General features: G+C 38.3%; 1 protein-coding gene across 5 annotated transcripts in view; it reads right to left on the minus strand.

Moving 5' to 3' along the window:
• Nucleotides 1-27598, minus strand: part of TRANS11 (translocase 11) — a 69809-nt gene that overhangs the window by 31197 nt on the left and 11014 nt on the right. For all 5 annotated transcript variants that reach the window (XR_014340166.1, XR_014340165.1, XR_014340167.1 and 2 more), the window contains exons 4-6: nt 13703-14153; nt 13517-13581; nt 1890-2083 (exon numbers count right to left, since the gene is read on the minus strand). Coding sequence is in view for 2 of the 5 variants with exons in the window: in XM_028254587.2 (XP_028110388.2) it covers nt 1890-2083; nt 13517-13581; nt 13703-14153 (710 nt within the window). In the remaining 3 variants the exon portion in view is untranslated. The remainder of the gene's footprint in view (nt 1-1889; nt 2084-13516; nt 13582-13702; nt 14154-27598) is intronic.

Consider the following 27598-nt stretch of genomic DNA (forward strand, 5'->3'; position numbering starts at 1 on the left):
GCCTCATCGAAGGGGAGCCCTTTGGCAAGACAGAAGAACAACTATTGTTGATGAGAGAGAACTAGACTAAGATGATCCAGATAATCGACGAGCCAGACGAACCAGACGACTGATGAAGCAAGGAGCATCGATCGACACCCAATTCCGTAAGAGAAGTCACGAACCAATTTGAGCCAAGAAGACGACTCACGACCAATGATTGTGACCTCCTTCAACTGACCGCTAGGATTTCTCAACCAGCTCTGGTACCATGTAAGCTTTGTGAATAAATATGTATATTCAATTGTGTATAATACAAGGAGTACAACCGACATATATAACAATCCTAGACCTAATCTAAAATAGGAAATTGGGATAAACCTACTATTCACACAATCAATCTAATATATTAACATAATTAACATAATATTCTTACAGTTTTATGGTGGTTTAAAGCTGAAAATCAGTGGGAATTTTAGGCTTTCGATTAATGAATAGAATTAATTAGGCTCAGGATTGATAGATCAGGAGAAAGATATCAAAACAGGGGCTGTTTAGGAGCTGCAAACAAGAAACTAAAACAGAAAAGAAAAAGAAAGAAAAAAAAGTCTAGGCATAGCACCTAGATTCCGTAGGCACCACACCTGGTGTTAGGGTTGCACTACATCACACAAACCAAAAAGAGACTCAGAAAATTCTATAAAAATATCAACTCTATTAAATTAGAAGCATTACATAGTTTTATATAGACTTTAGAGATTTCCTATTCCAACTAGAAACAAAAAAAGAAAACTATTAAAAATACTGACTTCCAAAACTAATTTAAGACCAAATAAGAAATATAAATAAAAAACCAATTAAATAACTTAACCACAAGACAACCCATGGGCATCCCCTACAGCCCATGTTAGCAATTATGAAAATTACCAACATACCCTTTACCTAAAAATCCTAGAAACATAAAAATAATTATAAAATAAAACTCTAATAATACTAGAAACATCTATTATATATGTTTCCCATCGGATTTTCTTTGAAATCATGTCAATTTCCAAATATGTAGCTTATTTGAATTCACTCTTCCTTGAGCTTCTTATACTCTGCATCATCAGATCAGCTTTGGAAAGAATTGATGGATCCAAGAGTTTTTAAGTATAAGCTTAAGCCTAAAGTCTCATTCATTTTCATTGTCTTAGTCAGATGCCTGGATGAAAAATTTAGCACAAATTACACTAATCTGATAAAGGTAAGAGCAATTCTTGGACAAAGCATAAAAATGCATAATTTCGGCCTTGTTTGGTTTGTTTTTCAAAAACAAATTTTGAAGAAAATTTTTCAAAATTTTGTTTCGTTTAGTGATTTTGGAAAAAAATTTCTAAAATTACTTTCTCTCTCCCACACATCAATCAATCACTTTTTTTCTCTCCTCTCTCTTTGTCAATCACTTTTTTTCTCACACACATCTACCCAATTATAACAAAACATCATATCATCCCAAACTCCCATACTACAAAACTATTTTCAAAATATACAACCAAACAAACCAAAAATATTTCTAAACTCTCTCTCCAAAATCTTTTTTGAAAATTTATCTCTCAAAACCAAACCAAACATACCCTTAGTTTCTCCGAAGATGCTTGACTTAAAGCTTGGTCAGATTCTAGTTCTCTTCTGCTTAGTGTTTGTACAGTATATGCCAACAACTCGAAAGAATTCAATTGAATAGATACCCAAAAATACAATCTATGCTAATAATTCCATAGAATTTCCTATTCTTACTACTTCAGATATAATTTTTTTGGGGGGGAAAGCAACGAAATAAATTTATCAAATGTCGTGCTCTGATTTTATAGGAAATACATCAACATCCAATTAAGCGAAATTTTAAGCTATTGGATATCCATACTGACCAGAACATATTGGAAGTACCACAATTGACATTCCTATAAAAGCCAATGCAGCAGTCCCTCCAGCCAATCCATCAAGACCATCTGTTAAGTTAATTCCATTTGCCATGGAAACAAAGCAGAATGAAGTCAGAAGTAGATAACATTTTCCTAGAAAAACAAGCCCCAGTGGGGGAGGTAGAGGAACCAACATTTTCCTGCAATGCAACACAGTTAAATATGAGTAACAGCAGATGTTTTTCAACAATTATGACAAGAGTTATTCATGTAGGATGCAAGTGTTTCAACAGCAGATGTAAACTAAGAACTTCAATGCACTCGAATGGGTAATTTGTTCATGTCACTAATTCCACCAAGATTTTATGTCATCGAGTTAAGCACCAATGGGTAGAGAATTTTTCACTGTTGAAAACAATCAATTTACAGCTTTTAGACAGGGCTTTATACCTCGAGAAAGTTGGTGGAAATATTAAATCATTTTAGACAAGTTATTGTGCATTTTCTTGTTGCTTTGGTGAAACAAGCATTTTTTTAAGGGATTAAATAACTGTATGGTCATCAGTGATGTTGCATTTAACTATATGTACATAAATATGACAATGAAACTTCAATATCCCTAAAAACTAGTAAAATATAGTTATTTCCGTTGCGAAGTTTGGGCCAAGGAAGCATTGTTTATTTTAGGAGAAATCAAAGTTAGGGAATGATGAGACCATCACTCCCTTATATTTTAATAATATGAAATGTACAGTAGAAGCCTCAAGGCACAAAAGGAAACTACAACTAATGACAGCTAAGCAGAATCACAATCACAAAGATATTATTGTAACATTCTCCCTCAAATTGGTGCAAAAATATCTCTCATGCCCAACTTGCTAATAATATCATGGAACGGTTTACTTGCAACTCCCTTGGTGAGAATATATGTCAGCTACTCTCCAGACTTTACAAAAGGAGTACATATAGTATCACTAGTGAGTTTCTCCTTGATGACGTGACGATCAATTTGAAACATGTTTTATCCGGTCATGTTAAACTGGATTATGAGCTATGTTAATAGCAGCCTTATTGTCACAGTATAACCGCATAGAGTCTATCTACTCAGTTTCTAGATTACTCAACAGTAACTTTATCCACAAAAATTCACACACACCTTGTGTCATGGCTCTAAACTTCGTCTCTACACTAGATCTAACTACCACATTCTGCTTCTTACTTCTCCAAGTAACCAAACTTCCCCCAACAAAGGTACAAGACCTTGATGTAGACCTTCTATTAGTTACCGATCCTGCCCAATCAACATCTATATAAGCTTCCACACTAAGATGATCATGTTTGGAGTAATAGAGGCCCTTTCCAGGCAAAGATTTTAAGTATCTAAGAATCCACATAACTGTAGCTAGGTTTGCCTCATGAGAAGTATGCATGAACTGACTAACCACACTAATCGCAACAGCAACCACACTAACCGCAACAGCAATGTCCGGATGTAAATGAGATAGGTAAATGAGCTTACCCACAAGTCTTTGATAACCTACGTTACACGGACTTAGGTGTGGGTATCGGGTTTGGGTTCGGGTGCGTATCTGGGAGTCGGATACTTCAAAACTAAAAATTGAGAATACGGGGATATGTTAAATAATTATTTTTAAAATATATTTATTATATAAAAATGAGTTAAATAGTTATTTTTTAAATATATTTACTATTTTTTATCTTATGTATTATTTTTATTGATAATATTCTTAATTTATCTATATAATTAATTTTTTATTTTTAATTGACACATATATTATAAATACAAAATTATAATAAATAAGGAATAAAAAATTATGTTAAAATAAATAAAAATTAGATATTTTATTTTATAGATTTTTTTTATTATATATGATTTATTTCTTTTAAACAATTAGATGATTTATTTTATTTATTATATGTTAAAAAGTTAAGAAATAATAAATTATGTTAAAAAATAAAAAAAAGAAATAACAAATAAAAATTATATTAAGCAAAAGAAATTATATTATATATGATAAAATAAATACTTTTTTATTTTAGGCATATAAATTATATTATATACGATAAATTATATTATATAAAACAAATTCTATAAGATAGTGGCATGTATATAATATGATAGTGGTGTTGGTGACAGATAGTGGCATGTATAGAATATGATAGTGGTGTTGGTGGCAGATAGTGGCATGTATATAATATGATAGTGGTAGATAGTGATAATATATAATATGTAAGTGGCATATAATGGGTTATAATGATGTTTGTAATATCTCCTATATAAGTAGTGTCATTTGGTCTTGTAAGATAAGAAGTTTTGAATATAACAGAAATATATTTCTTCTTCCTCATATTTTCTAAGTAAATGAAGAGAGAGAGAGAGCACAGAGACAGAGAGAGAAGCAAATAGACACGAAGAGGAGATCAAGAATGAGAGAAGAGAGAGACGAAGACAATCGAAATCGACAATGAAAGAAGAGAGTGACGAAGACTATCGAAGCCCTAAGACATGAAGACGATCAAGATCGACAGTGAGAGAAGACAGTGATGAAGACAATCGAAGCCCTAATCTCAGCCCTAATCATAGGTATGCCACCGTATCCACTTTCTCCATGTCGTATGTCGACCAGATTCCTTGTCGACACGGGTACTTTGCCAAAACTGGTGAGTTCATGTAATATTAGCTGATAACTCCCCCTGTCAACAAGAACTCCTCCACTATCATCACCAAGTTTTTGGTTTGGCTCTAATGGTGTGTCACAAACTTTACTGCCAAGCATTCTAGTTTCTTTTAGAAGATCAAGCACATATTTCCTTTGACAAATGAAGATTCCATCCTTAGACCGGGCAACCACAATACTTAGAAAATACTTCAAGTTCCCCAAGTCTTTGATTTGAAACTCACTTGCCAAATATTCCTTTAACCCAGGAATTTCTTCAACATCATCTCCTTTAAGTATTATGTCATCCGCATATACAATGAGAGCTGTAGTCTTATCATGTAAGGAATGTTTAACAAACAGTGTGATTAACTTGACTTTGTTTGAATCCATATCTAAGCATTGCCTGAGTAAATCTCTCAAACCAAACCCATAGAGACTGTTTGAGACCATATAATGATTTCTGAAACCTGCACACCTTACCCTTTGTTTTAAGATCATCAAAGCCAGGGAGGAATGTCCATATACACTTCTTCTTCTAGATCACCATGTAAGAAAGCATTCTTCATATCAAACTAGTGAAGTGGCTAATCCAGATTAGCTGCCAGAGAAAGTAGTACCCTGACTGAATTCATCTTAGCAACTCGTGCAAATATCTCTTGAAAATCTACTCCATAAGTCTGAGTAAAGCCCTTTGCCACAAGCCGAGCTTATAGTGCTCAATCGAACCATCTGCCTTGTGCTTCACAGTATACACCCACTTGCATCCCACAGTTCGTTTGCCCTTAGGAAACTCTATCAATTCCCAAGTGCCATTTTTATGAAGTGCTTTCATCTCTTTAACCATGGCACGTTTCCACTTAGGGGTGGCAAGAGCATCCTGAAAATCATCAGGTATACTAACAGAGGAATTTTTTAACACAAAGGCTCTATATGAATGAGACAAATTAAAATATGATACAAAACTAGCGATAGGATGTTGAGTACAAAACCTCACACCCTTCTGGTGGGCAATATGAATATCATGATCTGTGTATTCAGGGTTATCAGAGTTACCTAGACTCTCATCAGTTGAAGGAGACAACAGTGGAAAAATCAGGAGAAGTGGTCTCTTGGATGCAAGTAACCTTCTGTCTTTCTTCGTCCCTGACATAAACTTTTCCTTACTCCTTGAGTGTATCAACTTTCATATTCCCAATAGCTGGTTCACATTGTGGTTCACATGCTATATCCTCGACAACTGGTAAAGGTTCAGAAACAGATCCTATGCCAGGAATCTCTACAAACCAAGGCTCCCCCTAAAGGGATGACTAAGAAACCGAAGAGGACAAGAAGTAGGACTGGAACTCAAAGAATGTGACATCCATGGACACAAACTACTTACGTGAAGAAGGATGATAACACTTACACCCTTTTTGAGTAGGTGACTACAAAAGAAGGACACATTTAAGAGAATGAGGATCTAGTTTAACACGAGTAGGGGAAACACACCCAAAAACTTTGAGGGAAATAGAAGACACGGGCTAAAAGCCAAAGAATACCTGAAGAGGGGTTTGCTTGTGCAACATTTGAGTAGGGAGGCGATTGATAAGATAGGCAACGGTGAGGATAGCTTCACCCTAGTAAGACCGAGGCATATGCATAAAAAAGTCATACAACGAGCTATATCAAGAAGATGACGATTCTTGCGTTCCGCAATCCCATTTTGCTGAGGGGTATTGGTGCAAGAACTTTGATGAATAATGCCATGTGTGTTAAAGTATTTCCCTAAACCCGAATCAATATACTCACCCCCATTATCAGAACGCATAATTTTTACAACAACCGCAAATTGAGTGCGAATCATCTGATGAAAGGTTTGAAACACAAAAAAAAAAAACCGCTCTTTTCTTTTAGTAAATACACCCAAGTAGTGCGAGAAAAATCATCAATGAAGGTGACAAACCATCTATGGCCTTTTAATGAAACAACACGAGGACCCCAAATATCAGAATGAATCAATGAAAAAGAAACGAAACTTCTATTAATACTCGGAGCAAAAGAAGCTCTGTGTTGTTTGCAAGTTGACACGACTCACAATTATACTCATAAACATTATTGTTCTTAAAAGAAGAAGGAAACAAATTCTTAAGTAATAAAAAAGATGGATGTCCCAGACGCCGGGTGGTTGGAGACTGGATGGCATGATGAGTAATGTGATCTTCCTAATCTAAGATGTAGAGGCCATTCTCTCCTCTAACACTGCCAATCATCCTCCTCATGATAAGGTCTTGAAAAAGATGATCATCAAGAAAAAAGGTTACACTACAATTCAAATCCTAAGTAAGACAACTCAATAATAGAAGATTAATAGAAAAATTAGGAGCATGTAAAACTAATGACAAAGGTAAAGAAGATGTGGCATGGATTAAACCTTTCCTAGAAACAGAAAAAATGGTGCCATCAGCAGTCCTTACTTTGTCCCGACCTGAAGAGGGCTTATATTCCGAGAAAAGATCAGAAGATCCAATCATATGATCCGAGGCACCAGAATCAATCCAAGGCAAAGTTTTATGAGATAGGAAAGTATGTGTAGAAGAGGCTAAGTTACCTGAATGGGCAAACAAAGAGGAAGATGCACCAGCAGGGAGTTGTGGAAGTCTGACGGTCCAGCAAGTAACGTAGAGTATCCTCAAACTCAGAAGAAGGCATACTAGACACAACATTAGTAGATGGGACAGCTGGAGCAGAGTCATGTGTATCAACTACATTACAATGATGGGCGCGTGGATTAGACCCACGTCCTCTAGACAGTCCAGATTAACCCCCTCGACTATCAAAGCAGTCACCATGACCCCCAAATAGAGTACACGAAGCTTCCAACATGTCTCACGAATGTGTTTAGGCCATTGACAGTAGTCACAGAATAAAGTATCCTTCTCAGAAGGATTGCGTGTACCACGGGACATACGATCCTCATCTCTAGGAGGAGCAGAGACTAAGGCCAAACACTTTGTGGAGGCAGGAGGAAGCATAACTGAGCAGCGACTCTCCTCATTCTGAACATAAGCAAATGCTTCCTGAAGGGAAGGAAGAACATACACCCCAAGGACACGACTTCGAACAAGATCGAACTCCACATTGAGACCCTCCAAAAATTTGAAAACCCTCTCCTGATCAATAAATTTGCAGTACCCCATAGAATCAGTTGGGCAGATTCGTTTGTAGTCCTAAAGATGATCCATACATTTCTAGCCATTACTGAGGAAGGTAAAGTACTGAAGGATGGTCATCTCACACTGTACTGTGCGCTCAATTGAGCGGCACAAGTAAGTATGTGAAAAATTCCCCTTTCAAGAATAGGTACCAGCCATAGCATCCCAAATGTCCTGAGTTGAATCCATAAATAAGTAGCCCTCACCAATATCAAGAACCATTGAGTGGATGAGCCACGTATACTCAGAGAATTTGTAATCTCTCATTGGTCATAACTAGGATCAGTGGTACTAGGTGCTTGGATGCTCCCATCAACATAACCCATCTTTCCTCAGCTTTTCAAGAAAAGTGTTAAAACACTGCGACCATGAAAGAAATTCTGACCATTAAACAAAGAGGTGGTGATTTTCCAATTAGGGTTAAGGTTTTCTTATGCAGTAGTCATAATGAGACCCTCCCCTTTAGGTGGCTGGGAGCTAGTGTTGGATTCACTAGTAAGTTCAGCCATCTTAGTATACTACTATCTAAACAACAACCTGCAACAATCACTACTACTAGAAGAGCGAAAAATGACTGGAATCAAGGCACATACAATCAACCACAAACCATGGAGAGATATAATCAGTCAAGGCTGAGGATTAAGGCCATATATTGACCCAAAAAATTAAACAAAAAATAGGGAGAAGGTACAATCAATCAAAACAGGGATTGAAATACTCTCAGTAATAAAGTGAAGACTTGTAACAAGGGAGAAACAAAGAACCAGATGGGTCAATCAAAACATAGATTGGAACAAAAAAAGGCTATGAAAACCCTAATCATGCATCAAGGGAGGTGCCGAAATTGTCCTGTCCAAGTTGTGAGCCCTAGACGAGGCTACAGAAGAGCAAAAATAGGCTCTGGTGGTGTCGGTTGGGCCTGGGTGGCTGTCGGCTGGTCTTGGTGGCTATTGGATGGGTCTGGGTGGCTCGGTAGCGTGTGGTGGTTCAGCAGTGTAGCGTGGTGGTACTATGGTGGTTGAGTAAGGGTGGATGATAAACGTGGCTCTGATACCATGTTTATTTTAGGAGAAATCAAACTTAGCGAATGATGAGACCATCACTCCCTTATATATTAATAATATGAAACATACAATAGAAGCCTCAAGGCACGAAAGGAAACTACACTAATGACAGCTAAGCAGAATCACAATCACAAAGATATTATTCTAATAAGCATGGACACTCCAAAATGGTTGTTGTGTACGACACATATTGGACACAGACATGCCGCTATGTCACAAGCAACTCCAAAGCGCCCATGATGTCCCGCACAAGCACCTCAATGCGCTTGTCAAGTGCTAAGGGGTGCCCAAGCAAAGAGCCAAGGATTGCCCAAGAGATGCCCCAGACAAGGGCCAGACATTGCCCAAGAAGCGCCCACACTGCCAAGCCACAAGACTGCGCCCACGTCCAACCCACATCTACCTTGCACGCACACCCAGTTGCAGCCTTGTTCAGCCAACAAGCATAGCACTGCCTCTAGCACACATACGGAAGAATCAAGCCACTTTTTGCCACACAACCAAGCTATGTTACACGAACTCTTCAAAATAAATCATGGGTTGGACACCCGACACTCAGACAAGGGTATGGGATATGCGTCAGATACTTTTTAACAGATACTTCTTATATAATCGTATACAACGTAACACTAATATTATATGTACATATTGTTGTATAATTACTATAAATGTCTTTTTGACACTAAAGTTACATATAGCACCAATTTTTACCTCACATACTTGATTAAAAAAATAACATTTTTTTGTCAAGTCATCGCATCCTTAAAATTATGATTTGATGAGTCCGACATCTAAATACATACCCACACTCGACGCCCATACCTGAGGGTGCTTAGACTAGTATAAATATGTATTTTGAGCATGTGACCCATTCCCTTTCTTCATAATTATTTGTAACTCCTCAAGCAAAGTGAATGTTTCCTCCTAGCACTTTCTTAATGGCCTAGAATGCTATTACAAAGAGGGGGTACCCAAGTGTTAAAACAGACCACTTGTGCCTTTAATGTACCCCAACTTAAGAGTTGTATTAGGCCTATTTTGTAGCACATTTGTGCATAGTAAAAGCATTGTAATTTCACTCTTCCGTTAATGAAATGTTATCCTTTTGTTTCTAGATTATAACTCCAAATGTAACACATTTGCCTTGTATTTGCTTTGATTGCTTGCTTGTAATTTGTATTCAAAGGAGTATTGAGTTTCGCGGGCTTGCCTAACAAGACGTGGTAAGCACCAAACATGTCATGACGCGCAAACATGCATGTCCACGTGTCGAACACTCCACGTAACACGTAAAAAAAAATTTATTTTTTTATTTTTTTTACAGGACACTTACGAGACACTTTATGTATGTGTATCTTGTGTTTGGTTTGGACACATCTCGGGACAACGTTATATATATATATATATATATTCTCTAGAAAGCTAATTTGGGATCAAAGTAAAATATATGGAAATTAAGAGTGGGAAGTGGAGAAAAAAAAATAAAAATAAAAATAAAAAGGCACTCACACATACATTGATGCCTCTTATATGTCTATGTTCTTAATTTATATACATTTATATAACAAATAAAAATATGTTTAAAAAATACTTTGTCATATCCTTGTCATGTTAGTATATTAATTTTTTCAAAATCGTTGCACGACATGTCCAAGGTCATGTATGCATTCGTGCTTCTTAGGTTTGGGCATCAAATATTCCAGACAAAGCACAAGTTAAGAACCATATTAATAAAAAAGAATACTTGAGAGCTCCTGCAACAAGTCAAACCATATTGGTTAAATTCATTAGATTTCAAACCTTTAGGATACACCATGAATCTAATCTTGTGTTTAAGACATACCATTGCAACAACTAACCCTAACTAGGATTTCACTTTCCTTTTACTAATTATTCATAACAATAGGGTTTCTTATCAAGGTTAGGCATGTGTATTGAATTTGACAATGTAAGTGTGAAAGGAAGGATCTTGAATATATAAACGCTGTGGCAACTTATGACATCAAAGATAACTTGCATTGATGATTTTGTGGACTTGGGAGCACTGCAGCATGGAGTCATTTTGAAAAGGGATAGTACTTGTGTCTACTGGACCCCTGATGAGAACACTAGTGGGATGAAGGGGGAGCATATGTCATGACCCAAACTTGCATAGGCATGTGTTGGGTCCCATGTCAAAAGCAAGTAAAGCGAGATTCACACTAAAATGTACTCAACATACATATCCACAAGACCTACAACCATTTGTTGTACACCATTTTATAGCACAAGTAAATTTGAAAGTCATAATGGCCATTCAATTGTCAAGTTGTTTAGGTTACTATTGCCTTAATATGTCAACAAACCAAACCAAACTAAGTAGTGAGCCCTACGAGCACCACATCATCGCCACCTAGGCATTCTCATCTCATCCCCACATGGCAGTCCTCCCAAGCAAGGTGAATGCGTAACTCCAGGCGTTTTACCCCTCATGAAGCAAGGTGTAAGTCTTAAGGCATTGAGATGTAAGCATTTTGAATTTTAAATTTTAATGTTTAATAAATAAATTAAATATTTTTCAATAGTGAAAAATAAATAAAAATTAAATATAAAACGTATAAATACTTTTCTCTTCAAGGCATCAAACATTTCACTGCGGAGAATGAAGCTTGCCTTCATTGAAAGTGGAATTGACATTCTTAGCTTAGTGATTGAGCTTTCGTATTTTTTGTTTATTGTTCATAAACTTAGTTTTTTTGTATAGAATATAGTCACAAAAGGGATTCTTTTTTATTTTTGACTTTTTGATGTTTAAACTATCTACTAGACTAAGTTTAACAAGAGTCTAAGGCAACCTCTTCATATGCATACTCATCATATGCTTATGCGCAAAAGACATACAAAGCGCACACCTTAAGTATAGCCTAAAAATTAAAGCGTTGATGCATTTGACCTTAGACTCGAGGCTAGGTGAGCCTCAACAAAGCCTTTGAAAACTTTGCTCCTAAAGCAACATAATGTATCCCTGAGCTAACTAATTGGTGTTATATGTCGAGCCTAATTTGGGGCATATATACCACCAAGTATGGCCTAGAGCGCCTGCCACCCCAGTACGCCAAAGCACCAAATGAACAAGTCAAAGCATGAAAAGCCCAACGCATAGCTCGCAACACTACATGGTAGAGCCAAGTTCACCTACTTGGTCATGGCCTACTAAGAAACGTCATAACTCGGTAGCACCTTGGCTCGCTAGCTAGGACAAGCCTCCATTTGATCATGGTCCTTCATTCCTCATTCCCATAGGATATGCCGAGGAGCTACTAGGAGCATCGCTTGCCCGAGCATGCCTCCACTCGGTCACTCCCACTCGATAGCAACATAAACTAGACCTTGACTAGCTTATGTCTTCCTTATGCGCAAACCCCCGTAGTTAGGATCACTTATCATGACCATGACCATGCCATCCTAAGCTAGAAGCAAGGTATAGGTATCCACAACTAGTAATCATCAAAGGCTTATGAATTGGAGGCTAAGATAAAGGGTTCATCAAGGTTGCTTCATTTGCTCCCCAAGTGAAGACAACTCCTCCTTGACTAGTATTAGAAAGAGGGACATTGACCCAACACCTGACACCTTGGGAGAGGTATCATATCCTACCACCTACATCATGCCATGATACACCCTCCGAGATATGATACCTACAATTGTGGCTCCCATAATACACCCTCCAAGGTCTGAATTATAGGACCCAACAATAGGCCTAATACCCCTACTCTATCAAACCAAGGAGACTTGGCCACTCATCTATAGGTGAGTTGGCCTGCAACGGTCTTAGAGCCTACAAAAGGGAGTATCCATGCAAACACAATCATAATGTTGGCTATCATCTGCTACAGCTGTGGTGATTGAGGACTCTCACTGCCACCTTCTCTCCCTCTAAGGCTGCTTTGGTTCTCTCCTCCGCCACCTCCACCAATCTCTAGCCATTTAAGTATCCACCATCTTTCCAGAAGTCTACGACCAATCACCTAACATACCTAATACCTACAAACAGCATGCTTCGAATGTACAAGAGTTGTGGCACCTTTAGGCACTTCCGAGAAAATGTAATATAAGGTCAAGTAACTCACCACTTAATTTGTGAGACAAGCTGACTCCGTTATCACCCAACAGGTAATGAACATTGAGATATGACAGGTAAAATATGTCAATTAAGATACTACAAAATGGCATTTTAGTCTGTTAAAATCAAGACCTCTCACACAAACACAGAACAGTAAACTACCAAATGGGAAAGGGAAAAAAATTAATAATAATAAACATAAAATAAAAAACAGAACTCAAGAATATCAGAAGCCACAAAACATCCTTAGCGGTACTTATTGTTTGGAAGAATCAGAGGTTTGCATAATCTTGTCTTTTCCTTGTCGCTTTTTCTTATTGACTGCAAATATATAATAGTTGTAATTGGGTTTTAGGGGTTTAAATTATTATTACGTAGAATGCTCAACCATCAAATTATTATTATTAGTTAAAAAAGAAGAAATAATGTAGAAGTGCTCAACCATCAAACTAACTTCTAACAGATTAGTGAAATTGCAAAAACTAGTATAGTTCTAAGTTTTAAACACTGGCTTTCTCTTTAAAACTTGTACAAGAATAGATATGTGAGTTACCATCAGACAAATGTGGAACAGATTAGTTACAAGAGGGTATACATGCTGTAGGGTGATGAAATCTTTGTGTTATCCAACCAAAACGAAAACAATGATCCAACGGCTACCTGTAAAGCAGCACAACTTAAGATTACTCAAGATATTGACAACCATCGTCTCTAAATCGTGTAAAAGGAAGCAAAAACAAAAAAACAAAAAAACTATTAAAAGCAAAAAAAAATGCTTTACCTCCAAAAGAATCCTCATCCAAGCAGACAAACCATTATTATGATTCTTGATGAGGCTTAAGATATCATCAAGTAGCCCAATTGCAGCAAAAGCTAGAGTTGCTGCTGCTGCACCAGAAACCTCAATGGAAGAAAAACCAACTAGTACTTCTGCAACAATTATACCAATTGGTACAAAAAACAACCCGCCCATTGTGGGGATGCCCTTCTTAGAAGAGTGCCTAGCAGGCCCTTCTTTCCTAATGATTGAGTGAATCTTCAAAATGTGTAGTAGTGGGACACAGACATAGCCTACACAAGACACTACAACTGCAGATATACAAAAGGGCCGCGTCAAATAAAAAGGTTCCAAGGGTAGTCTGACAATCCGCCATGCACACCAATCCACAAATAAAAGAAGCGTTGTCAAGAAGGTCATGAGTCCAATATTGTTTATCATTCCGTATTTAATCCTGCAATTTAAATGTTCCACAGTACCATGTCAATAATATTAAGTATAATAAACAGGTTGCTGAATTCATAACTTCATGAACTACCAAAAAACAAAAATGAGAAAAAACAGTCAAGTATCAGAATGTCTGCATATATCAATAATTACAATAATCACTTGCCAATGATGCTGACAGCTGCTCAGGAACACAGCTATAGAATGCCACCCCGCTTAGATGGCAATGGAAAACGGGGGTTCCATTATTTGAGGGGATATACTTTCATAGGAACTTTGAGCAATCCCACTGACTACTATTTGATTAAAGAAAAAAATTTTGAAAATGTCATTGTTAGAATACTTATTTTTGTTCTCTTGTTAATGAGGGTACAATAGTCATATTGCTTTGTCAGGGTTTGTATATATATTTTGCTGATGTATGAGGGATAATGATTATTCAATATATATACATATATATAATTTCTCTCTCCTCTCTTCTTCTTCTTATTTTTCTTCCTCAATCCCAACCCTAAATTCCTTCATTTTACATTCTAACTTGGTATCAAAACAATCAATTCTTCATTAGAAAGGTTTCTACAGACTCTGGAGATCGATTGGAGGTAACCGAGACGTACTGATGTCATCAGCCGTACGATGACGTCAACATGAGGTAAGCACTGTACGGATAGGTCATTCACCCTTGGATTCGAAATTTCCTTCTCAGATTTTTGGTGATTTTTGTGAAATTTTTTAATCATCCCTGATGTGAGTTTTCTATTTTCGAATGTTTTCGTGTTTTTTGGTGTCAATCTTCAAATCTGAATTTGGGATTGGTTTTTGTTGGATCTACTTGCTGAAATCCTATCTCTAGGAGCCGAAATACACTCCCACGGTGCTATTTGCTATTATTTGGTTGATTTACTACTGTTGGGTTGATGATTGATTCAATTATGGCCTCTATTTGGTACTGGACATATTTGGCTGTTTTATTTTCCAGTTTCTACCTACTAAAACTTATTGAATAGGGGCCAAAAATTATCTAGCAAGGACTGTTTGATCTTAAAGTGTTGATTTGTGCTGGTGAGTTTGTGTTTTTGGTTGAATTTGGCTCCAAATCTGTTTGCTAGACATAGGTTCTCCCCACTTATGTCTCTATAGTCATGGATTCTTGTTGATTGAACTAGTTCCAATGTCTATACTCATTGTTGCAAGTGCTAATTGGTGTGGGCAATTCCTATTTGCAAGGATTCTACTACATTCATACTCTTTTGTTGAGTATTTTGTGTGATTGATTGTCATGACTGAAATGTTGGAATGTGTTAGAAATATTTCCTATTTCATTCTTATGTATATCTAAGGCCAAGTTTGGGTACTTCCAAAAAAGCCAAAAAGTTATTCAAAAAGTTAAAAAGTTAACACTATTCACCAAAAGTCAACAATTACGGCTGCACAACTCCCAATTCAAATTTTTCCCTACAAATCAATTTTTACAATTTTTTATTACACATTTTTTAATAAAAAGTCAAAAAGTTAACCCAAACATCCATATTTTCAACCTCAATTTTTTAGTCCAAAAAGACAAAAAGTGCACTTTTTTAGTCTTCCCAAACTTGGCCTTAGTATCTTTATTTATGCCTTAGGGTGCTCTTGTAATTATGGTAATAATTTAACATAAAAGCGAATGAGATACCACTCATACCTCTAACTTTTCTCTTTTCAAAATAAACATGGTATCAGAGCCACTCTAAAACCCTAGAAACCACAGCACCACTCAGTGTTGTGAAAAGCACGCCTAGGTGCAATGAGGCGCACCCATTGCGCCTGAAGGGGACCCAGGCGAGGTGCGTTTGAAGAGTCGCACGCCTTGGACCTGACTTGGACCAGGCGCAACAAGGCGCAAGGAGCGAGCCTAAGGGGCTTTTTTTTTTTCCTTCTTGAATCTGATCTAACAGCTGTGATCTGTGTAGGAGAGGCTCCAACTAGGATTACAACTCATGTAATACAACACGGCAACAAGAAGAGTACATGAAAGAGAAGAAGAGTAAAGGAGAACAAAGGAAAGAGGAGTAAAGGAGAACAAACCTGGTCAGCGACAACTTCGACGACCTCCCTTCGACTTCGCCGACTTCTTCTTCTCGATTTCGACGACCTACTGTCGACTTTGTCTTCTCAACTTCGACGACTTGACCTCCCTTCGACTTCGATCGCTCTCTCTATCTCTCTCACCTTCGCCTCTCACGAGCTCGCGGTCTCTCTCTCTCTTCTCTCTTCTCTCTTTCTCTCTCTCGGCTTCTCTCTATCTTAGCTAGCCTCTGTTTTACCTATATCTTATATATAAGCATATATTATCTTATATCTTATATAATATATATTTATACATATTAATAAAAAAACACAAATATATGTATGTAAAATAAAAATAAATTATATTACACTGAAATTATAAATTATTTTACACTGTTGGTAAAATATAAATTATTTGTAATTATTTTACACTGAAATTCCAAATTATATTAGACTGAAATTACAAATTATATTACATTGGTGGTCAATTTTTTTCCTCTCTATTAGGAAAAAAAATTACAAATAATTAATTAATCACGCATTGCACTACACTGAAATTACAAATTATTTTCAATTTATTTTCCACACCCTTTGTCTTGATTGCTTTTGTTTTAAAAAAAAAGTTGTCTTAGTACTGTGAATGATTAGTCTATGTTAATTTATCTATTTTTTACTAAGATTGTGCGCCTTGCTTCAATAAAGCCCGCGCCTCGCCTTGCGCCTAGGCCCCGAGAGACCTTCAGCGCCTTAGTACGCCTTGAGCCTTTAAAAACACTGGTGCATACTGAGATAAATTGTAGTTTGCAAATAGAATTTCCCATAAAAAGGGCCTTATCCCGAACTGTGAATCAAATTTCCCATCAAAAGGTCCTTGTACCAAATTGCGAATAGAATTGAATCACGAATCGAAAAGTTTCAATCAACTTTTCTAAATTACATAGGAAAATGCATCACAACACTTAGATGTATCTTACAAATATGAAATATTTTTTTGATTAATAAATTTTATTACCACAGCATCAAGAAGATGCTAAAAAAATACAAAACGAACCCCTCAAAATAGGAACCTAACCTACTAAATCATCAACAAAATCTAAGATAACAAATAAATCTGGATTCACCTTCCCGACATGCAGCTGTACAAAACTCCCAAAAACCGAGTCTCGAAACAAGAAAAGAACAAAGCACTTCCTTGAAAAATCCGACGACTCCGCTCCAGCCAAAGCAACCACATCAAACACAAAGGAGCTAAAGCCCAAGCCTTCCGCCGCCGCTGCCCCACTCGGCCACCCCCCCAACAACAAAGAACCTCCCTGACTTGCTTCAGCTGAACCCACACCACTCCAAACAAAGAGAAAATAAGCACCCACAAACGAGAAGCAAACAAACAATGAATCAGCAAATGGTCCACTGTCTCCGCACCCGCACAACACATACAACACCAATTAACCAAGATATGATGCTGACGGATAAGATTGTCAATAGTCAAGATCCTACCAAAAGCTGTTGTCCACGCAAAGAAAGCCACTTTCGAAGGAAGACGAGGTACCCACACAGAACGCCAAGGGAAAACCCCCCCTTCACCACCACAAAAGGACAAATAAAAAGATGAGACTGAGAAAACACCTTTAGCCCCTAGAACTCCCCAAACCAAGACATCCGCCCCTTCCCGCCTAACTTGAACCCCGTATAGAGAGGCTAACAAATCCACCAACTGCCCAACCTCCCAATGCTGCACATGACGACGAAGAACAATATCCCAAACCAAACCCGCACCCTTTGCAGCCAAGCAAGACGCCACCAGCACATCGGGATCCACCACCAAACGATAGATCAAAGGAAAATGCTCTAGCAAGGTAACCTCCCCACACCACTTATCTTTCCAAAAACGCACCCTTACTCCATTGCCCACCCGAAACTGGACACGATCCCAGAACTAGACCCTGCCCAACCAAATCGCCTTCCACAACCCATAACCAAAAGAATCCCTTACCACCTTAGTACACCATTCTCCTCTCCCCAACCCATACTTGGAAGCCACCACCCTGCGCCACAAGTGATCTCGTTCCTGAGAAAACCTCCACAACCACTTTCCCAACAAAGCCAAATTAAACCTACACATCCTACGCATCCCCAACCCCCCAGCCATCTTAGAGCAACAGACCTGCTCCCAATTAATGAGATGATACCGAAGCTCTCCACCATCACTGCTCCACAAAAAATCACGCTGTAACTTTTCTAGCCGACGAGCCACCGACACAAGAATAACATGCACAGACATAAAATAAGTCGGAATACTACCCAACACACTCTTCACCAAAGTTAGCCTCCCCCCTTTCGATAGATATTGCCTCTTCCACCCTGCAAGCCGTCGCTGAACCCTTTCCAACACCCCATCCCACACCCCCTTCGCCTTATAAGGAGCCCCTAAACGCAACCCCAAATAAGATACCGGCAAATGAGACACCTTACAGCCTAAAATTGCTGCTAAAGACGGAAGTTGAGCCACCTCTCCTACTGGAATCAACTCTAACTTCGCCAAATTGACCTTCAGACCTGAGACCACCTCAAAACATAACAAGACACATCGCAGATACCCTAACTGCTTTGGATCAGCCCCATAGAAAATCAAAGCATCATCAGCATACAACAGGTGAGAAACACCAACCCCATCTACCACCATAAAACCCTCCAACAAGCCCTCCTGCACCGCCCGAGACAACAACCGACTCAACGCCTCCATGACAAGAATAAACAACAAAGGGGACAATGGATCCCCCTGCCGCAATCCTCTAAACGTCTGGAAATAACCCACCAGTGTCCCATTCACTAATACAGACATCCGCACCGTCGAAATACAAAACCAAACCCACCACCTCCACCTTTTCCCAAAACCCATCCGCTCCATAACAGCCATCAAAAAACCCAGCTGACATTATCATAAGCCTTTACAATATCAAGCTGACCTTCCCGCAACCGTGAATCCACACATTCATTGGCCACTAAAACCGCATCTAAAATTTGACGGCCACCCACAAAAGCATACTGGGGTTCGGACGCTACCTCCCCCACCTTTAACCGCAACCTATTAGCCAAAACTTTCGCCAGCAGCTTGTACACACTACCCAACAGAGTAATAGGACGAAACTGCTGAATATCCTCAGCCCCTCCAACCTTAGGAATCAAAGCAACAAAAGTCACATTGAAACTCTCCCCAAACTGTACCACTGCCATCACATCCCCCTTGACAACCTCCCAATAGTGCTGGAAAAAAGCCATTATAAAACCATCCAGACCAAAACCATCCAGACCAGGAGCCTTATCTCCACCCATCCCCTTCAAAGCCCCCACCACCTCTTATTCTGTAAACGGCTGCTCCAACCCATCAAAATCCGAAAGCATATCAAAATCCAAACTAGCAACCCCCGGACGCCAACCTTCCTCTGGCCTCTTGAGCAAATAAAACCCGACAATCCCCTTCTGAACCTCCTCCGCATTGTCAACACCACCCCGTTAACCCGAATCTTCTCAATCTGATTCACCCTGCGATGCGCATTTGCCATCCGATGAAAGAACTTTGTATTATGATCCCCTTCTTTCAACCACAAACACCTAGACTTTTGCCTAAAACAGACCTCCATCAGTGCAATTCGAACAAAATTTGCCCGCAAACGCTCCTTTTGAGCTATCTCCTCTTTCGCCAAACCCGTATGAACTGCCACCTCATCCAAAGAATGTAATTGAGCCAACACCGTGGCCTTCTGCCCATCCAAAAGACCAAAGACCTCTTTATTCCAGTGTTTCAAGTCAGCCTTTAAACATTTCAGCTTCTGCGCCAACCTATGGCTTGGAGAACTGAACATAGCATATCCCTCCCACTAACACTTCACCCTATCCACAAAACCATCTGATCGGAGCCACATGTTCTCAAAACGAAAGGGCGAAGGACCCCTACAAATACCCCCACCATCTAATAGAATTGACCAATGATCAGAAATTGGCCTAGGCAACTGACGTTGAACCGTCCCTGGAAAGTGCTCCTCCCAATCTCCTGTCACCAAAAATCAATCAATCCGGGAAGAAAACCGGCCCCGAGACCATGTATAGTCCCCCCGTGTAAAGGCATATCCACCAAATGCAACTCATCAATCAAATCAGAGAAGTTTTACATCACACCCAATATACGACCCTCGTGAGATCGTTCACCCGACCATCTCACCATATTAAAATCACCCCCTACACACCACAGAGTCTCCCACCAAAACGCAACACACTCTAACTCCTAAAAATATCCGCCTCTCCACACCCTGCACCGGCCCATACACCCCTGTAAACGCCCAACGAAAACCATCCTCCACACATCTGAACAAGCAGGACACTGAGAAAGCCCCAACCTCGGACTCCTCTCTCACCACCACCCTACTATCCCAACATACCAGAACCCCTCCTACCACACCTACCGCCAGAAGGAACACCCAATCAAAACACCGACCACCCCCGATCTCCTGAATAACATCCCTACCCAGACACTCCATTTTGGTCTCCTAAATACACACCACATCTGCTTTCACACTTCTCAACAATGCTCCCACCGCCACACGCTTCCCCCTGTCATTCAACCCACCCAAATTCCATGATAAAAGCTTCAGTCTCATTTCAACAAAAGTTGCTTCTCCTTTCCAGGCCGCACCTTCTTCCTTTGCGCCCCCAAACGACTATCATAATTAATAGAACACTCCAGATTACGCAACTCCCGTTCCCCCTTCTGACGATGAACCCCATTCTGAACAACTTCCTTTGATGGAATCCCACCACACCAAGACATTTCTATCGCCGAGAATAATTGCATAGCATTTACCTCATGCCCCTCAAATGAAATCCCCAACAACCGACTGACCTCGCTAATTCCCCCCAAAACCCAATCTAAAGCCTCCGAAGTTGAAGGCTCCGAAGCCCCAAAGCAATCTCCATCAATAGACACTCCTCTACCCAACCTATCATGTGACACTACCAGTGGCTGAAGAAGCAGTGAGTTTGAGGCGTCCTCATTCCCTGACACAACCAAACCATCAAATACATCATCCGCTAAATCCTCCCACCACAGCGGAACCACTGCCCAAACCTGACTATCCTGAGCCTGTGTCAGAAGCACTGATGGCTCACCCTCTGTTTGACCTGTTGATCCCTTCGTAAATTGTCCTGCTCTCTCCCAACAGCCATAGTCAGCCCCCAACACCAAGTCAACAGCTCCATCTTGGTACCCTCCCTCATTCCTCATTCCGCTCAACTGGAGACACAAAAAGCCTATCCTCATGGGCTGACAATAGAATCTCCTCCAAAGACGGTTGAACACCCTCCATCCCATCGGCGTTCACAATCACCTCACCTCCACACCCAAACACTGCAGACAAAGATTCGAAAACCCGACTAACAGACTGTTCAAGTTGGCTTCGACATGAGAACGAATCGGACCTCCCTCAACAAATGGGTTCAAAACGTGGGGCCAAACCTCATGGATGCAAACCAGGTGGCCCTGAAGAACTACCCAAAGGCCGACAGCCCCATCGTTGGGTCGATCGCCCAACTGGCCCAATCAGCCTTGCACTGACAGGCCCAAATCTTTTCTTACCCAAACTTGAATGGCCCAGTCCATAAAGCCACCCACCCCTCACATTTCGACCCAACAACACAGCCCCCCGACTACGCTATTGCAAATGACTTAGCCCCATAGGCCCAAGCCCAAAAGGCTGGCCATGGCCCAAAATTCACTGCCCCAATCTAGAACCCACTAACCCAAAAAGGTAGTTCCGAGATCGTCTCCCACCAACTAGCTCCGCAATTGACAAACGAAACCATGGCCCTGATCTCGCACCAGCATCCTCATCGCCGACCGCCAATTCCGAAACCTACCACTCGGCAACCACCAAGACTGATTTCGGCTAATCCACCCCCAACCTAGATCGAAGCCCTCTAGTACCAAAACCAAGCCTTCCCAACCTCCATCCATCGCAAGAATGAACATCTGTTGATGACGTTACCCCGACGACATGACCACCTACACCACACACCCATCCTGCTCTAACCTCAGCCCAAGGTTGTTAAAATCGGGATCCTACATTAGATCGTTGGAGGTGTTTATAGGATCGGATCGTAGAATCAGATCGAGGACCGTAAGATCCTACCGAAAAAGACAAATTACATAATAATTTAATTTAAATAAATATTTCTTATAAAGTATACACAAAATAAACTTATATTCTATTAAAAAGACGTGAAGATATTGTGAAAAATATAATACTCCATGTAAAATGTACATATAATATTATGCAATAGAAAACCCGACGGTAAAAGTTCTGTATTTTATCAAAAAAGAAGGTGAAGAAGAAGAAGAATTCTATAACAAAATACTTTACAATGTACAATAATGCATAAAAAGTGAAGAAAAAATATTTAACAATATTGGAAATGAAAATAGATTAAGAACTCAAAAGAGTAGCTTAGTCGAATGATAAGGTTTGTCGTTAGCATCCCTAGTGGAGCGGATTTGAGTCACAAAAATAATTTCTCCAAAAATTGAGATAAAGTTGCAATCATCTTACCCTTCTTAGACTCCGCTAAAGCTAAGTTTGTTTTTCCGACTATTTAATTTTCTTAAATTACCACAATATTTGAATGTTTGTTTCCTAGTTTGTTTTTCTTAGTCTATTTGATTCAATACTACTTAATTTTTAATATTTATTTTGACGACATAAATTAGTATTTAGACAATAAACATAAAATTTACAACAAAATATGTCATACAATACAAAACAAGGCTTATAAATTGGATCGGATTCGGATCAGGATTCCATGATCCTATAAGATCCCACTACTAGGATCGAAAGATCCTACCAACAAAGAGTTTTTTACATGATCCAGATCGATTGTACTCAAATGGATCGTAAGATCGTAGGATCGTAAGATCCGGATCGGGATTCTGATAACCATGCCTCAGTCACACTGCCACACTCCGGCTTCCACCCGACACACGACCCAGAAACAAACCACTGTCCGCCAACGCATCTGCCTGCCGAAATCGTCCTACTAACCACCTAATCTCAGCCCCAATCAGCACTATCTCACTGCGTCGACCCTGTCCTCGTTCCACCACTGACACCAAACGGCGACCTCTAGTAACAGCACCAATATCAACTCGTAAGACCGTGGACCTAAAAACAAACCTCCGTCGAGGTCCACGCTCCAACACCAGCAAAGGATTAGCCGGTCTCCCTCTGACACAAACGTTTTCGCTCATAGTTGATCAAACATTTTTCACCCCTGAGAAATCCGCTCGACATACTTTAGTAGATGTAGGGGTTGGACATGCCCCTAGCATCACAAGTCCCATGCTTGGCTCACAAAGAACCAAACGGTGTTACTTCAGCAACTTCCAATAGTAACCCAATGCCTTCCTGAAGGCATTCAACGGCATTCAAAGCCTTCCAAAACCTTTGGAATCCTACTAGAAGGTCCAACAAATATTTAGACTTAAATCAATGAAAATGTTTGTTTTGAATGATGATCAAGAAGTTAACACGAGGATCACCACCGTTGTTTTTTCTCTTTTAGATATTTCTTATCAACCATTCTTAATAAATAAATTAAAAATTAAAAAAAAAGTTAACAAAGACAAACTCTCAATTTCTAAGCAACAATATAGCTCAACGTAAATGTTTTCATTATTTTTTTTAATCAGCAACAAGAAGAATAATATATTAGAAGAGAAAAAAAGTATGACGAAGACAAGTGGTCCTCAAAGGAAACAACAAAAGGAAAAGAGAAAACAAAAGGTCAAACAGTCACAATCTATGTATATCACAAACAACCCTCTAATCATTAGAAAAAGAAAAAAAAAACATATATTGTTATTAACTTCTTACAACTAAAGTAATAAAAACACTCACCTCAATAGGAGTAAACAAACACAAATCTCCATTTTTTTCTTTTCAAAAATCTCACTTGATGCCTTCAAAAGATTTATTCAGTTTATAAGTGCAAACACTTGGATAAAGTTGAATATGTGAGCCTAGAATATTGAAGGTTATTTTTTTTTCCCCTCTTAGGATTTAAGTCTTCGAGAGTAAATATAGAGAGAGAAAACCAAAAGATGGCGTATAGTAAAACAATCTCAATTCAAACAATAAAAAAGCAAAAAAGAAGGCTAAAATTCAATTTTAGCGAAAATTGATTGATTCACAATTCACCCTCAATTCACAACCTATGAAGCATGGACACTTCAAAATTGGTGTCGTGGCAGTGTCCGACACGCGGACACTCTGGAGACACGGGGACACGTCAGGGACACGCGTGTCCATATCTGGACACGCCATGGGACACGGCGGGGCTGTTTTTTGAATTTTTTATATTTATTTGGGGTCAAAGTATAATATTTAAAAAGTAAAAAAAAAAAAAAAAAACAACAACAACAACGTTCAAAGCCCTAATCGAACAACTGAGGGAGTAAAGGAGTAAAATCAGACCTGCGAAGACCTTGTCTCTCTCAGTCGAAGCCCTCTCAAGTCAATCGAACCTCTCTCTCTCAATCGCAACCCTCCGATGTCCATCGAGGCCCTCCAAAGTCCGTTGAAGACCTCCGATCCAGTCGTCTCAATCTCTATTTCAGTCCATCCAGTCGTCTTCGACCTTCGATCCAGTCGTCTTCGAAGGTAAGCCTCTGTCGTCTCTTTCTCTTTCGCCTTTGTCTCTCTTTCTCTTTCGCTCTCTCTCTCTTTGCTCTGGTTTCGACTCAGATTGAGTCTGATTTTTATTTTTATTTTTATTTTTTTTATACGTTTATATATATATATATATTTATATGTAAGATTTTTTTTATTTTGATTTTTATTTGTTTATACGTTTATATATATATATATATATATGTGGAGACTTTCTTTTTTTTTTTTTGTACTTATATGTTTATATATATGTATATATATAACTGTATTTAAAAAAAAATTATAGGTTTATATATACATATATACAGTATGTAAACTCTTTTTTTTTTTTTTTTTTATCCTTCTAATGTTAATGTTAATTTATAGAAAAAAAGTCTAGTTCAAATTCTGCCAATAACACACAATCTGCCTTTGATGCTGAAGATGATAAGCCACTATGGAAATATGTGACTAGATCAGAAAAATCTGATGCAAGAGGGGGGAATTATACTTTTCAATGTAACTTTTGTCGGGTTAGTGTTTGTTAATTTTATTGAATTACACAAGATTGGATGTTGAATCTTTTGCCTCTTATATTTATTGAATTAATGGTACTATGTTAGTATTTGTTAATTTTGATTTAGAATGAATGTAATACGAATCTACATAACACATAAAAATATATATAAAAAAAAATAAAAATTCGCCGTGTCCCCCGCCGTGTCCGTGTCCGTGTCCCCATTTTTTGGCACTTCCCGTGTCCGTGTCCGTGTCCGTGCTTCATAGTTCACAACTATTTGCAATTCATGCAACCTATTTGTATACTATTAATTATACATTGAATTATATCGTATGATTCGAATCATGAATTGTACGATTCTAATAACAAAGATTATACCTAACATCATACAAAAAGGTTGACAGATGGACAAAGAAGGGCTGGGTTATGGTGCCAATGTGAATAGCAAGGACAAGAATTTTGCACAAAAAATGATGGACAGAAGCGTAGCAAATAGCAAAGACGTAGCAACAACTTATGCAAGGACCATCATGGGTTCATAAAGACATAAATGCCAAGTGTTGGACGGAGTCTGAACAGAAAATCAACGAGTCAAGACATATAGGACTAACCACCTTCAAGTTTTCATGGCAACCAGGAAATCTGTTGGAAATGAATTGCCACAAGTCATTTCTTCTAATAAATTACCACCAATTATGAACTCACTTATCTGCTTGTACAAGTTTTATTTAGAAGATAGACACTTCACTTCAAGGATCTTAGCTTGTGAATTCTCTCCAACTCAACTTTAGTGCTGAGGACAAACCAAAAAAAAAAAAAGAAATTAAGTTTAACCCTAAATCATAGATGCACATAATTGGCCTATGAAATTGAACATTTTTAGATATTTTTACATCAACTACGGTTCTACGACACCATTTATAATTCAATTAATATATAGACTACAATTTCATATATTCCTTTACACCAAAAGGTAGCCACACATGATGCACAAGAGCATTATCTTATGAGATGCTAAAATTTTGCCACGTGGCACTGTCTGCTTCCAAAACAAAGAGTCAATCCAACTTTCATTCACTTTATTATATGATGCACATGAGCATTATCTTATGAGATCCTAAAATTTTGCCACGTGGCATTGCCTGCTTCCAAAACGAAGAGTCAATCCAACTTTCATTCACTTTATTATATGAAGATTCCCCCCCCCCCCCCCAACCCAAATAAGGTACATACGGAAAAACATCAAATGATGCAAAAGTATCCCATATTCATGCCTAATTGCCTACATATGCAAAATTCCTCCTGCATAAGATATGAAAGTGGTCAACTCATCACTCTCAATTTGCAAGCATAACTCCTCCATGGCCATCTCTAGAAAAAATTAGGGATTTGATTTCAATTCACAAATTTTTGAGGAGCTGATATAGACAAGTTGACACAACAAATTCTAAAAGAAGAGTATGACAAGAACATATTAAACTACTAATATAATAAAAAATCTTATGTGCATATCATATAGAAATAATGTTATTCGATTTATTATCTAAAGGAGTATATTAAAATTGCGAAAATTTGATAGACAAAGCTCCACAAATATCATGTATGTAATACATACTTCTAGTACTGGCTTTCTTATCTTTAATAATACTATGTTCTTTTACCTCCCACATTGATTTTCACTAAGTTTTCTAAAACTCGATCATTCTATATTTTATTCTTTCTAAGGCTTTGTTTGTTTTATCAGAAACAGAACCAAGATGATGACAACAACAAAAAATGATTTCCTATTAGAATTATCATAAATGGGATTTTTAGATTATGAAAATCAAGACGAAACTAGAAATTTTGTTTAAGGGAGGTCAAGGTAACTGTAGAGAGAGAGAGAGAGAGAAGCTTTTAGAAGTGATAATTTCACACATAAGCTTTGTGAAAAAAATTAGCACCCAAAAAACAAACAAAAAAAAATTAAAAAATAAAAAGATCTATGTCAATGATTTGTTAATACTTATCCTAATTATTTTATACAATTTTTGAGATATAATTAAGATCTTAGTATAATTTATTAGACTGACATTTTAAGACATTTTATTGGTTGATATAATTTATACAAACAAAAAAACCTGCTTTGATTTTTATAATAAAAAAAATTAAAAAATACCAATAACATTTACATATCTAATCAATGCAATTTAT

This window comes from Camellia sinensis, chromosome 9, assembly GCF_055761805.1.
Source record: "Camellia sinensis isolate YWXY chromosome 9, ASM5576180v1, whole genome shotgun sequence".
Taxonomy (NCBI): domain Eukaryota; kingdom Viridiplantae; phylum Streptophyta; class Magnoliopsida; order Ericales; family Theaceae; genus Camellia; species Camellia sinensis.